At 55.1% G+C, this 14,587-nt stretch overlaps 1 protein-coding gene across 2 annotated transcripts; it reads right to left on the bottom strand.

Annotated features, from left to right (window-relative positions):
• Positions 1 to 754: 754 nt before the first annotated feature.
• On the bottom strand, positions 755 to 11,595 carry CCR7 (C-C motif chemokine receptor 7). 2 transcript variants are annotated; one of them, XM_045836912.1, is made up of 3 exons: positions 11,421 to 11,595; positions 5,674 to 5,723; positions 755 to 2,772 (listed from the first exon to the last, which is right to left on the bottom strand). In XM_045836912.1, exons 1-3 carry the CDS (start codon positions 11,428 to 11,430, stop codon positions 1,693 to 1,695), a joined length of 1,140 nt encoding a protein of 379 aa, XP_045692868.1. In that variant the 5' UTR covers positions 11,431 to 11,595; the 3' UTR covers positions 755 to 1,692. The 2 variants fall into 2 exon arrangements, with proteins under 2 accessions (XP_045692868.1, XP_045692869.1); XM_045836913.1 differs by lacking the exon at positions 11,421 to 11,595 and adding an exon at positions 5,910 to 5,986.
• Positions 11,596 to 14,587: the final 2,992 nt, after the last annotated feature.

Here is a 14,587-nt window from a genome sequence, read left to right on the forward strand (position 1 = left end):
CTTTTCAGTTTGGAAAATTGGTGGAATCAACTTTTGCAGGACTTTCTCAGCCCGCTGAGCTATCACAGCACGGGCCCCTTCAGATCGCTCCTCATGCGTCTCAGGGTGGACTAACCTTCTGTCTGGCCCGAGGAAACAGAGTTCTGGGCAGACATCAGGGTGCCCGGTGACATGGATCCTGGGCCTGTGTGGGACAGTGGCTGTTCCCCATCCCTGCCCCTCTATGACCAGTGTCCACACCATGGAAGGTCATTGCTGCAACTGTGGCCAGTGGGGGGGGGGTGCTGTGGGTGGCCTGGCTCCCAAGCATTCAGCAAGGCATCCAGCGGCCTCTCACATGGGCCCCATCCCAAGCCCCTTAGTTCCGCGTGCTGAGGGCTGCACTTCCCGACTCATCTGGGACAGGGGAGCAGAGTGAATTCCCACACATGGAGGTTACGGGGACAACGCGGCTCTTTACAGAGCTCTGCTCAGGCCAGCGTCCCCGGATCAACGCTGGGCACGAGAGCTTCGGTCCTGTCCCATGAGCTCTGGAAGGCTCTTTGCAAGATGGACACATCACAGGTACTTCCTGTTCTCCTACCTTTCGGCCTCTGGGGCCTGTGTGGTTGGACAGGCTCAGAGCAGAGCTCAGGGGCCTTCTGGCTCTGAGCGTCTCTGAGAAATGAAGACTGGGACGGGGAGAGGGAAGTGGGGGTGGTCAGGTGGGGCGTGGGGGTTTGCAAAACAAGAACACACTCATTTGTCATGTACCAAAAAAAATTTTTTTTTTCCTTTCTTTTAAAGCTCTTGTTTCCTCAAGGGGAAAAACTTTTATTTGTGTATGAGTAACATGCACTCTCTTAATGAACTGGAAACAGAACAGGATGACATTCTTTTGTCCCTGTGACGAAGAACAAAGCAGCAGCATGTTGGCCTCCGGCAGCCAGCATTGTCACCCACACCCTGGCCCCTAGCCTTGCTCTCGGCCCCCTCCTCCGTCCTATTGGAGCGGAGACACACGTCATCCCCGCTCGGAGCCTTGGCTGGGGACTCAGCTTTGGCCGTCCGGAGGCAGCTAGCCTGGCCTGCAGGAAACACCACGCCTCTCCCGGAGCGCTCGAGAGAGGGAAGTGTGCTTTTAGGGAGGTTCAGGGTTGCCATTTTTTGCTGGTGTGGATGATAGTGGAAAAAGAGAGAGGAAGGGAGGAATTCAGAGCGTTAGTCGACCCAGGGGCGTCTCCCTTTCCCTGACAAGCAGTCTTCCCACCACCTCTGGTCTGGGGGAGATACAGCGTTGCTTCCTGGAAGACCTCGCTGCAGCCCCTGAAGGCTCCCTCGGAGGGCTCCCCAGGCCCTTGTACCCGCCCTGGCTCTCACCAGCGCCTGTCCCTTCTCTTCAGGAGGTGTGAACTTTCTCGACTTTCACTTTTGGTTTTTGGTTTAGGGGACAACAGCTTTGGTATTGGAGCGTTGCTGGATCTGGTAGCTTATCCGCCACGCCTCTGCAGACTTGGTTGAGGTAGCTAGCATGGGGCGGCATCTGTCTCCTGCGGCATGGGCTTTCACCACGAGATCAACCTGAAGGGCCAGAACCACCTTTTCCTCAGCAGCTTTTGGGTCCTGAGTTATGTCATCTGCCCCCTGTCCCCAGCCGTGGACCCTGGGAAAGTTTAGGGTTAGGGTTCGGGTTAGTCCAGGCAAGAGGAGCCTCTACGGGGAGAAGGTGGTGGTGGTCTCGGCCTCCACGCTCATCGAGGAACGCCGGATGTGCCGGCAGGAAGACCACTGCCGGATCTGCTGCTGGCTGAGGCAGCCCAACTCCTTGAAGAGCTTGAAGAGGTCATTGCGAAACTTGACGCCGATGAAGGCGTACAAGAAAGGGTTGACACAGCAGCGGACGCAGGCCAGGCTGTAGGTGACATCGTAGGCGATGTTGAGCTGCTTGCTGAGCTCACAGCTGCTGGCGGTGGTGATGTTGAAGTTGGCCACGGTCTGGGCCAGGACCACCCCGTTGTAGGGCAGCTGGAAGGCTATGAAGACCACCACCACGGCGATGATCACCTTGATGGCCTTGTTGCGTTCGAAGTTGCGCGCCTGCAGGAGGGTGCGGATGATGACGAGGTAGCAGAAGCTCATGGCCAGCAGGGGGATCAGAAAGCCCACCACCATCTGGGCCACCTGGACGGTGATCAGGGCCTCCACGTGCTCCGTGATGAGGGAGCACCGCAAGGCTTGCTCGCTGCTGCTCCTCTGGATGCCGCTGTACAGCAGCTCCGGGATGGCCAGCACCGTGGCCAGCATCCAGATGCCCACACAGGACAGCTTGCTGATGAAAAGGACCCGGGCCCGGTGGCGGTGGGCCGAGATGGCCTGGACGATGGCCACGTAGCGGTCGATGCTGATGCAAAGGAGCAGGAGCATGCCGCTGAAGAAGCTGATCTTGTAGATGCCGAAGATGAGCTTGCACATGTGGATGCCGAAGGTCCAGGACTTGGCTGCGCTGTACGCCCAGAAGGGCAGGGTCACGAGGAAGAGGATGTCCGCCACGGCCAGGTTGAGCAGGTAGGTGTCGGTCATGGTCTTGAGTCTCTTGAAGTAGATGTAGGTCAGCACCACCAGCCCGTTGCCCAGCAGGCCCACGAAGCAGATGGCGGAGTACATGATCGGGAGGAACCAGGCCTTGAAGTTCCGCACGTCCTTCTTGAAGCACACCGACTCGTACAGCGTGTAGTCCACCGTGGTGTTTTCTCCCAGGTAGTCGTCCGTGACCTCATCTTGGCACAGGCACACCTGCGGGGAGGGGAGCAGGGGAGCGTGATCCAGCTGAGCGTAAGTGGGCGGGACTCGTGCTGTTTTGGGGTGGCCCGGAGCCGCGGTTTCCAGGTGCGGTCAGCCCCGTCCTCAGCACCGCCCTCACCACCTCCCCCCTGCACATTCTCGGGCCCCACCTGAGACCCATGGTGCCAGGATCTTGGGGAGCGGGGCCCAGGAGTCTGCTCTTCTGAACTTTCTGGGAGGTCCTTTGGTTGGAAACCAGTGCTGCTCATATTTTGAGTTAACATATATGAGTGACCCGGAGATCGTGTTAAATAAAGCACACGTCCTAACTGACTGGGCTGGGGCAGGGGCCTGTGGGCCTGCCTTTCTACAAAGTAGGCAGCCCCTGATTTTGCCACCTCTGAGAGACTTGACCTTGCCTGTGCTGACAGTGGGCCGGGGACGGTCTGGGCTTTGGGGTCCCAGGGGCCTTGAGACGGCGGCGAAACACACTCCGTCTCTCGGAGCCTCGGTTTTCTCTGCGAAACGGAGATGACTGCCGTTTCCTTCCCAGGGTTGCTGGGAGGCACGTGACCCAGGGCCAGGCACCGATTTGTCTGCACGGAGGTTTTATGTTGGGGGGAGCTGTGGCTTTTTTTTCCTGAGCCTCCTTCAGAACCTGGTAGAGAGAGCTTCCCGGGACGGAGCCTACAAAATACCTCAGCTTTTGGGGGAAGACCCACCTTGGGGTTAAGGTGGCGGAGGGCCTGGAGTGAGAAGAGAGGAAGGCAGAAGCTCTGTTACGAGGAGACTGCGTAGCCCTGGTTTGGGGCAAGCTGCCGTGCTCACGGGTGGCAAGCGACTTGCAGACTTTTATGGACCCCCGAGGCCTGGGCCGCAGTGTCCGGGCCACAGCAGGGGCTCAGGCAGCACGTGCCCAGGGCGCTGAACTCCACGGCTATCGCAGGCACGAATTTTGGGCCCGCAGGGCCGCCACCTCCTCCACTGGGACCAAGTCCTCGCGGAGACCTTGGAGGAAAGCCCAGCTTTCTCTCCTCCCGCCTCCTCCCACCTCTCTGCCTCTCTCTTCCTCCGAGCCTCTTCAGCAGATCCCCAGCAGCAGGGCTCAGATGCTCAGTGCTTTTTTTTTTTTTTTTTTTGAAAGCCTGTCTGCAGAGTAGGGTATGGGTTTCATTGGTCTGCTGTGATTTTATCAATGAGGAAGGGCTCCCGAGTCTGCTCGCGCCTCTGTGCACAGCGACGCGGTGACGGCGGAGCCTGGGCAGGGCTGGGGGCTGGGCTGGGGGCTGGTGGTCGCTCCCCTGGGCATTGGGGTCTGGGCAGCTCCACATGGAAGATTCTCATACAGTTGGGGAGCTGGAGGGGTTTTAAAGATGAGGAAAGGGAGGCAGGCGCTCGGAGAAGCGATGTGGCTTGCTCCATCCGGGTTCCAGCCCCATCTCCCAACTCCCCTGTGCCGTTCTGTCTTTCTCCCTTTCAGTTCTGGATGCACCGTGCTCCTGCGTGGGGGACTGGGTGAGGAAAAAACAATGGCCAGGAGCTTTTCCTGTGGGTGTTGTTTTCCCTCATCTGGGTGTGACCGCAGCCTGCAAGTCCATGGCAAAGCCCGGGGCCTCAGGTCTGCGGCCGCCGGCCGTAAGGGGGTTCTGGGCCTTCCTGGAGGACCATGTGCGAGGCCCCCGTGAAGTGTGCTCACTACCACTGCCGTTATCTTCTCTTTTCCTCCTTACCAGCCTCCCTCTCCATGAGCCACCGGGCTCGCTGCCTCCACAGCCCACAGCCCCACCACATCCTGCCCCGTCGGAGCCATTGCCACCCACCCAAGAGAAGAATGAACCCCAGCTTTCCCTCAACCCCTCCCCCGCCTTCCAGCCTCCTCTGGTAGTACTACAGCCCCCCCTCTGGAGTCCTGGAAACAGGGAAGAGAGCGGGGGAGGGAGCGGTGATGGAGAAAGGGGCCAGGCTGAGGGCTGCAGCCCAAGCTCCAGGGGGCCTCTGGGATGGGGTTTTGGGAACAGTGCCCAGCGTGGGGCCCGCCTCTGGCCACAGCTCCTGGAAAGCTGCCCCTCTGGCCTGCAGGCCTGGGGAAGAGCCAGATTCGAAGAAGCACCGCCTCCCCAGCCCTGGTCCCAACGGCCCCCTCCCCCTCCAAGACAGCTTTCACCCCCCAACAAATCCGGGAGAGTCGACTGCGCTGCTCGAGTTACAGTTCTTTCCAACTCTGGCACTTGGATGGGGGGCGGATTGACTGTCCCCACTTCGGGGATTGAGAAGCAAAGCCTTGGACACTGGAGGCCTTTCCGCCTGCAGAGCTCAGGCCCCTCTAAGTATGTGTGTGTGCCCCTTCACGCCCTCCCATGCCCACGGTGCTGGGCCCCAGACTCCCTTGCAGTGGGGTTCAGAGGGGTCTCTATTTCACAAAAGGGAACTGGGCTTCTAGGGGAGCTTTCGGCTGGAGGTCGAGGAGGGAGGCAGCCTCGGGGTGCTAAGACAGTAAGCAGGCCGCCACACCAAAGGTTCTTCTCTCAGTTCACCCAAACACGTGAAGTTTTACAAGCACAGGCGTGCGCGCATGTCTGCACGGCTCAGTAACCGGACAGCCTTCGCTTTTGCAGCTCCTCTCTCTCTAAGAGTGCAGCCGGGGCTCACTTCTCTGTCCCTTGCATGGGGATATGGGAAGTGGGTGAGGAAGGGGTGGTGACTTATTTCCCTCATGTTGCAATTTAAATGGAGTAAATGTTCTCTAGGGTCACTCAGCAGATGGAGCGGGGCGACCATCAGCTTAACGAAGGGCGAGGGGGTTAGTGTCTGGGTTGGTTTCTTTCCAACAAGCGGCCAGCTGCTCCACCCGAACCTCGGACTTGGGAGAGGCGGGTTTGGGGACGGGGGTGTGGAGGAGGGAACGGACCTTACCTGGAAGATGACAAGGAGAGCCACCGCCAGCACGCTTTTCATTGGCTTCCCTGCAGGAGACAAGGTGAGAAAGTTATTGCCTGGCAGGCACAGCTCTTTGTTCTTAAAGAAGGTCGCAGAGACAAAGATGCTGGTGGACCTTCCATCACAAGCCCCAGGCACGGCCTGTGCTGAAACAGAACTAGGAACCAGATTGTGCCTCGAGGCCTCTGCCTGGCTGGCCTTGCTGCCCTCACCTCCTCCTCCTCCTCCTCCACTGCGAGGTCCCAGAAGGGAGCACAAGGCCTGACGTGTCCCAGGTGCAGGACCGGCTCTCGCCACTCAGCTCTGCTCTGTGGCTGATCTGAGGGCTGGACCTGGAACTTCTTTCCCCCCCAGGAGGACAGGTCACAAGGTAGTTTGTGTTGACGTCTTATGTCACGCAACAGCCTGAGAGCACCCGAGGGAGGGAACTGTGCCTACTTTACCTCTGTAGCTCCTCTCCATTCCTCGACCCTCAGGGGAGTCTGTGATGCCAACCATGAATGCCAAGCCAAGGTTACCAGCCCTGTTGCACCTCTAGTCTCAGTAGGGACAGGGGAGTGGCCGGGACTCTGCATTAAACACCTTCTAGAGCACCCCCCCAACCCTCTACCCCTCCCCAGCAAACACAGGCTCCTGCTTCCCAAGAGGAAGTAGCACTTTCCCAAAGTCTGTGTACTTGGTCACAGCACCACCTGCTGGAAATCCTGCTGCACGACACCCAGGCTTGCTTCAAGTGGGGATTCTGAGCTTGGGAGTCCCTGGGGGATGGAGGAAGGGCGTCAAGCCAGGTACATAGATATATGTTCCTCCCACCTCAAGCAAATTATACTGCATGCTGTTGCTACACACGTCTTCCTAAAGCATGACTTGGATGCAACCCTCCTCCTAAATCCTTAGGACCTTTGTACCCAACCCTAGGGAGGAGCGAGACCCTGGTGCTTAATGAGCAAGGCGGCCAAGCCCCCTGCTGTCTTCCTAACCTTCCTCACTGCGTGTTTTATTTCTGGGGACAGGCGCCCACTGTCCCGTTGTCCCCAGCTTGCACCGGAGTACTTGCCACCCTGGGAAGAAACGGGGCGCCGTGCAGCATGGAGCCCCTCTCCCGCCACCCCCTTGCTCGCTGTGCCGAGCATGCAGCCGTGCCTCTGCCCGAACAAGCCTCTCCTGGGGTCCCGTGAGGCCACGGCCCCTTCTCCACTGACTCATCTCACTGTGCAGCACTCGAGGTTTCTTTAAACTCACAGTCTGTCGGTTGCGCTAGAGAAAGCCCGTTCTGACTGTCGGTGAGAACCGAGAAACCTCAAAGTTGTGATACAACGGGTGAAATAGTAGCGAGGGCTGTTTCCATTTTACTCTGTTAACCCCTGCTCTTGGGCGCTGCCCCGTTCTGCGTTGCCACTGTCTAGGGTAGGGTGCAGGAGTTGGGGTGTGTGTGTGTGTGTGTGTGTGTGTGTGTATGGGTGTGTAGGTGGCTTCTCATTCCAGGTGTGCTGGAGGGGACAAAGGATCTTGCAGGACCCAAACAGACCATTTTCATGAAAGGTTAAGCAAGTGGGAACTTCGGGGAACTCTGGTATCTGTGGCCCAGGGGGCCGGTTGGCGGCCGTGAGTCACACCGTCTCTGCTCGTTACCCAGTCATACAGCAACTTTCTCTGGGCAGCACCCTGGGCGGGACAAACGAAGCAGGGAATCTCAGGAGCTGAGGCATGGTCTGCTTATGTGCTGGGTATTTTCTCAGTTCTTGCGTTTAGAGTAATAAGCATAATGAAAAGAAAATTCCCTAGAACTCCAGCCTGAGGCCTCAGCGAGAGAAACTTCCTTTTTATCTGGGAGGACGTCACTGGCTAGCTGCTGCCCTAAGCCCTGAACTTCTCCCCCCGACATTTCCCAGGCCCTTCGGGCCACCCCAGGGGAGTCACAGCTGCCCATCAGCTGGCCCCAAAAGCCACCCCCAACTTTTTCTTCTTTGTAATTCCTTAGCTGCCAATATAACTGTTCTCTTTTTTGGTCAGTGGAGTGGGGGGCGGGTAGGAGGAAGCAGGGGAGTGGTAGGAACCCGGAGAGGAGGCGAGAGGCCTGGGGACTCTCTCTCAGACAACAGGCAGGGCCGGAGGAGGGCTGGTGGCCTCTCACAGTCACTGTGATAATTCATAATTCATATTTATTGGGCCCTCTCTATATACCAAGATGTTTGCACGTACGATCGTTTCCTCTGCACAAGAGCCCCATGAGGTGGGTGCTGCTGCCATTCCCATTTAGCGACGAGGACACTGACGCACAGAGGGATTAGTAACTTTCCCAGAGTCGCAACTGGCCAGCACGGAGGTGGGCTTTGAACCCGTCTGACTCCAGAAATGGCCGTCCGAACCGCCCCTCTGTGCGGCTGCTGAGTCTGTTCGCATCTCTCTTTCGTAACACCCTGTGACTTATCCCTTCTTATCCTCGTTCTGCATTTCAGAAAAGAGAGGCCCAGAGAGGATAAGCCACTTGCTTAGGGTCACACAGCTGCTAAGAGACGGGTGTGAGATCTGAATGGAACTTTCACCAATGCGTAACCCTACATTCCCACGCGCCTGCTCTGTGTGAGGACCTCCGTGGAGCACAGAGGAAGTCCTCACTGCCCCGGGTCGCAGTGGTCACCCGTCCTGCTGCTTTTCTCCCCCGGCACCTCAGAGCTCACCCCATCTGTCCCGACACAAGGCTTTGCTGCCCCCTTGCTGCCACGGAACTCCTTCTGAAACACCAATCTCATCCCTTAACTCAGCTAATTGGAAACAACAACAACAACAACATAAAACTTCACTGGCTCCCCACCACTTTCGGGGTAAAGCCCAAACTCCTTAGCAGTGCCATACAAAGTCTGAGGGGTCAGCCCTGCCTGTCCGTCCTGCCTCCTGTCCCCTCCCGCTTTGGCGTGGCCGGCGCTGACCATCTGAGAGCCTGCAGGCTGAGCCCCCAGGATACGCTCTGTGTCTGCACGGAGTTTACAAAAAACTAGGGTTGGCGGCCTTTGAGTGGAGCTTGCACCCTCTGGTTCACCCTGCTCCCTCTCCTTACTCCATCGTATGCCCACTCCCACATTTACCTGGTTGGCCCCTGAGGACTATTGAGTCTGATATCACTGTCCCATCTGGGACCTCTTGCTCCTTCGGTGGTCGGCTCACTCGTACACACCCTTCCAAACCCCACGTAAATGCTCCCCCGACTCACGTTCACTGTTCCTTTCTTTGAGCCTTAGAAGCATTTTGCCCATGACCCTGTCTGCACTGCCTCTCACTCTGCATCGGCCTGGGGACTTATGCCTCTCCGTGGCGGGTCATGGCTGAATTCCCCAGTCGAGGATAGTTGGTGGAAAGAAAGTACCAAGCAAAGAGGGGAGATTTCCCACAGCTCTCTGAGGCTGCAACATTCCCCTCCGCCCTGGCCAAGCTCCCAGAAGGCTGGGAGGGATTGGCCCTGAATTCCTTCCAAACCCCCCTCTGCTGCCATGGCTGACCGAGCTATGAGAGAGGAATCTCTGGCAGGTTTATTTATTTATTTTTTCTCTGCTTAGGAGAATTCTAACTGAGGTCTCAGGCCATACTTCTTTTCTTTTTTCCAATCTTCATCGGAGGATATTTTCATTGATTTTAGAAAAAGAGGGACAGAGACAGACATCCATGTGAGAGAGAGAAACATCCATTGGTGGTTTCCATATGTGCCTCGACCGGGGATCGAACCTGCAATCTTTTGGTGTACAGGATGACGCTCCAACCAACTGAGCCACCTGGCCACGGCTGGGCCACATTTCTTGAAGGTGGGGAAGGCACCTCCGGGTTGCTCATTCAAATTATGAGAAAGGCCAGCTCAGCCAGGGTTTAGCATTTTCACTTTGTGTAACAGAAACTCAGCCTTCTCACCCACCCCTGACTCCCCTCTGGGCAGTTGAAGAACCAGCCCCACCAACGGTCCAGAGACTGTTTTGAGCAAAAGCGTCTCAGTGGCTTTCCCCTCCACCACCAGTATTTCAACTTGGCCGTTGGGGTTCTCTCAAATTGAGCAAAGCAGCAGGAACACCCCTTTCTCTTGGACCAGAGGTGCCCTCCCTCCCTGCATCAAAGTCTGTGGGTCTAGCACCCCCAAAACTTGGTCTGGAGGAGGATCCTCAGTGGTGTGCTGGAGCTGGCTTTCACAAGCTCATTAGCCAGGGCTGTAATCTCTCTCCGACTCCAGTTCAATCATTTCACGGCCTGACATCGGCTGGAAGAGTGCAATCAGCCATGCTGGGAGACTTGACACTATGGAAACTGGCAAGCACTGCAAACCAGGGCCGCTGTCCACCCCGGGGAGCCTGCTTTCCAGTGTTTGCCAGCCCACCCCTGGGACGCGGCTCGGATCCCTTCCCGGAGGTCAAACAGAAAGTCAGGAGCAGGGTCTGCCGCGGACGACGACTGCATCCTGTGTCTGTGGGCAGCAGGGGGTGCAGAGATGGCTGGGGAGTGGGGTCTGAGGGTGGGCTGCTGGCAGGGGAGGAAGCTGGAAGAGATTTTAAAACACTAAAACTGACTCAGAGTTCTCGACATCATTTGTCTGCTCCACAAGCATTTTCTGCTCTCACCCCCGCCAAATACCTGGAATTCAGAGATGCGAGAGTCATACCCTGCCTGCCAGGAGCTCAGTCAGTGCGTGGGACAGCCATGGCTGTTTGCTGGGCTGGGGGTGGGGGGTGGGAGAGGCAGAGATGAAGACAAAAGGCTGTGGTGTGGTGGGGAGGTTTGTGAGGACAGCAGAGCGTGCACCAGGGAACCTTCACTTTTTAAAGCCAACCCCTTGTGGCTTTGAGGCCACTGTGGTGCTCGCTTGTCAGTGAGAACCAGCCATCCAGGAACCTGGCCTTCGTAACCTCCGTGGGGTCTGACTCCATGGCTGAGATTTATCAGCGGGGCATCTGGAGCTGGACGAACCCCTCCGAGCCCCTCAGGGCTTCCCTGTACGCTCTGCAAGGTTACGCGAGAGGATGGGCTTTTTAAAGGCGGGAGTCATCTGCCTCGGTAGCAAAAGTGAGTACGTGAGGGGAGCTGTGCCAGAGGCCGGGGCTGTGACATCTCCAGGCTGAATGCCTCTTGGTGTTCCAGCTGATGTCGCCCCCCGCCCCCGCCAGGCTTTCACCTGCCTCAGGCACCAGTAAGGCTGGTGGGATGTTGCAGCGGAGACAACGATGCAGCTGGCATTTGCATGCACAGTATCATTTGCACACTGCAGTCACCTTGACTTTGCTCCTCCTCCTAAACCCAGGAGATTCTAATCCCTATTCAGCAGGGGAGAAAGGCGGGAATCAGAGGGGGAGTGGAGGGTCCAGAGCCCTCCGAGAATTTCTCCCTGAGGAACAGGTCTAGAGAGAGTACCGCTCACCACCCCAAGCTGAGGTGAGGACAGGTGCTGCCCAGGTCACTGGCAAGCCCAGCCTTGCCACGGTCTTCAGTCCCACTGTTCTGGAAAACATGATCTCAGTCCCTTTGTCTGTCTTGGTACCAATGGGTACTCCCTCTCCCAGGTCTGAAAGGTGCACCCTCTGTGCCTGGAATATAGGGTGGCATTCTGACTCCCACCAAAGCAGAACGGGACCTGTCTGGTCGGCTTTTCCATGCTTCCCCCCCACCCCCCGCCCACCGCGCATCCTCTGCCCCCATTCCACAAATTCAGTCCAGGTGTCAGAGCAGCTCTGCTCTGTCGTTCTACTCACCCAAGTCCATGACACTTTCGGGCGCCGAAACCACACAGGAAGGCTGTGCCGGGGCTTGTACTCCCCTGTCTAGGGAGGAAGTGGTGTGTGCCCCTTTTAAGCAGCAAGAGGAGCCACCGCTTTCCCAGCCCCTTTCAAACGTAAGGGGTGTGAGAAGTGACAGCGTGCCACTGACATAGAGTGCCGGCCCACTCACTGGTCACAGGGCCCTGAATCACCACGTCATTTACATTGAAAACTCCCCTGTGCAGTTCTACAGAGCAAAGACTAAGGGCCCACCCCCAGGGGCCGTGTACTGATTCAACAAATATTTGTAGCCTGAATTCCACATGTGGGGGAGTCAGAGACCCAGTGAGAGCTGTGGAAGCTGTATCCCCATCTTTCTCTCACCTAGCTCTGTGTCATGGGGCGCTGCCTTTCCCAGGCTACTTTGCCCTCTGGCTTCTGGGTAGGTTTGGCCCATGAGAGGCATTGACAGATGATGGACGGTAGAAGGGAAGGGATAGGCCCAAATGTATCCTTTCTTCTTTCTTTTTTCTTTTTCTTTTTTTTAAAAAGAATTTATTTATTATTTTTAGAGAGAGGGGAAGGGAGGGAGAAAGCAAGGAAGAGAAACATCAATGTGTGAGAGAAGTATCTTGCCTCTCGTATCAGTTGCCTCTTGTGCGCCCCCTACTGGGGACCTGGCCTGCAACCCAGGCATGTGCCCTGACTGGGAATGAAACCCGTAGCCTTTCCATCTGCAGGCTGGTGCTCGATCTACTGAGCCACACCAGCCAGGGTGTTTTTTCTTTTTCATTTTTTCTTGTTTTTCTCTTTTCTTTTCTTTTCTCTTTTCTTTTCTTTCTTTCCTTTCCTTTTCTTTTTTTCCTCTTCTCTCTTCTTCTAGTTCCTCTCTCCCTTCCCTTTCTTTGATTACAGCTTTCTGAGATATAATTCCCATGTAAAATTATCCCTTTTCAAGTGTACCAATCAGTGGTTTCTGTATATCCACAGAGTTGTACAATCGGTTTTGCAGCATTTTTATCACCGCCCCTGTAAAACCTCCCCTACTCATTAGCGAGGACCCTCTCCCCTCCCCCTCCCCTCCCCTCCCCTCCCCCTCCCTCCCCTCCCTCCCCCTCCCCCTCCCCTCCCTCCCCTCCCCCCTTGCCCCCAGCCGCTGGTAACCACAAATCTACTTTCTGTCTCTACGGATTTGCCTATTCCAGACATTTCACACAAACAAAACTATACAACACGTGTCCTTTGTGTCTGACTTCTTTCACTCAGCATACTGGTGTCGAGGTTCCACTGGGTCGCAGCAGCAGCCATTTTCCCGTTCGCTGTTAGGACCCAGCAACATTCCATCTTGTGACAGATCACCTTTGGTTTCCTCGTCATCATCGTGTGCATTTGGGCTGTTTCCGCTTTTCGGCTACGATGAATAATGCTGCCACAGATAACGCTGCCACAGATGACGCAAACTTTGTGTGAACCTGTGCTCTTGGGCGTCATGCATGCCTACGAGGGGGATTGTCGGGTCCCAGGGTAGCTGCGTGTTTCATGGTAAAGACTTTTTTTGGCTGTATTTTTTTAAACAATATCCATGTTTCTGTTATTTGAAAAGAAACATTTTTATTTTTTATGTTTTTATATTCCTTTGTTTAATTTCTAGATTGTAACGGAAAATAAACACAAAATCATGTATTTTATTATACAAATGTAATACATGCAAATTTGCAGTGTTTTTATTTTATTATATTTTGTTTTGCCTTTCAGCCCACATGGGGAATGAGTGTGTCTCTTGGATACACGAGACCTGTGCTGTGATTGCGTTGACCGTGACCTCCGCAGGGTTAACAATTGGAGGCGCTGTCAAAACTGTTTTCCCAAGTGGCCTCACCGTGTTACATTCTCATCAGCAACGTGTGAAGGCTCCACACTCTCCACAAAACTTGTTATTGTCTGAATTTTTTATTCTAGCCCTCCTGGTGGGTATGAAGTGGTATCTCATTGTGGTTTTGATTTTTATGATCCTAATGATTAATGATGTGGAGCATGTTTTCACGTGCTTATTGACCATTTGTGTATTTTCTTTGGTGAAATGTCTATTTAAATCCATTGCCTGTTTCAAAATTGGGTTATTGTCATTGGTTTCTCTTGTGGGGAAGTACCTTGGTCCGTCAGGAGGCGCCAAGGGCAAGGGGAACGCATGGACAAAAACGCTTTGCTGGGAATTTCAAGAGAAGGAAGGGGAGAGGCAGGGGGAACGGGCTGAGCAGGTTGGGGATCAGCTCTGGGGCGCAGGGGCTGCTCCTACTGGTCTGGTGCCTCGCCCCCGGGGGTAATTAGGGCAGGGAACTGTTGTTTCCTGGGGTATGAAAGCCAGACCGAGGAGGTGGCTCAGAGGACAGGCTCAGCACTGGTTGGTTTGCACATTGAAGGCGTGCATGCAGACCAGCCGTGCACTGTCTCTAAGAACGCGGCCCCAAGATACCAAACTAGAACAAAACTAATACAGACCCGTCCTCCACACTGTGGTACATGCATTGAACCAATAATTGGTATGCTACGTCCCAGTGGCTGGAATTTCAGGAACCCAGGGTTGGCTCCTCTCAAATCACACCCAGTAACTCCAGTGACATTTGTTCAGCCCCGGACCTGGGGCCTGTCCCCAGAGTCTGGGGAAATATTTCTACTAGAAAACCCTTTACTAAAGGTTCCACAGAATCTGCAGCTACAAATGTTATCTAGCACTTCCTGTTTCTTATGCTAGCGGAATGGAAGTCAAAGGAAGGAGTTACCTTATTTATTTTCTTTTTTCTTTTTCAAAGTACAGTTGTCTGTACTTTAAGTGGTCTGATCACTATGAGGAAGCTGGGTTGCTGATATAATCGGGTATAGTAGGGGGAATGTGAGCAGAACTTGAGGCGGCTGCATCTCTTGGTGCACTGATGCCTGGCGATGTGGTGAACAGGTGGCAATCTCAGCCTGACAAAGGGAAGGCAGCCAAGGGTTCAGATCCCTTGGGGCTGAGGCCTGGGCCAGGTTACTTGTTCTTTATTGTTGAGGAGTAAGAATTCTTGATATACAAGTTTTAAATATTTTCTCCTATTCTGTGGATTGTCTTTTTTTAAAAAAAGAATTTTATTTATTTATTTTTAAAGAGAAAGGAAGGGAGGGAT

The sequence above is a fragment of the Phyllostomus hastatus genome, unplaced genomic scaffold (genome assembly GCF_019186645.2).
Source record: "Phyllostomus hastatus isolate PE091 unplaced genomic scaffold, TTU_PhHast_1.1 phas_contig_210, whole genome shotgun sequence".
Lineage (NCBI taxonomy): Eukaryota > Metazoa > Chordata > Mammalia > Chiroptera > Phyllostomidae > Phyllostomus > Phyllostomus hastatus.

Bases quoted from the DNA above. Each gene is read 5' to 3' on its own strand.
- CCR7 (XM_045836912.1), bottom strand. The intron at 2,773-5,673 runs GTAAGGTCCGTT...CCCTCCCCGCAG, and splicing joins CTCTCCTTGTCATCTTCCAG to GTGTGCCTGTGCCAAGATGA.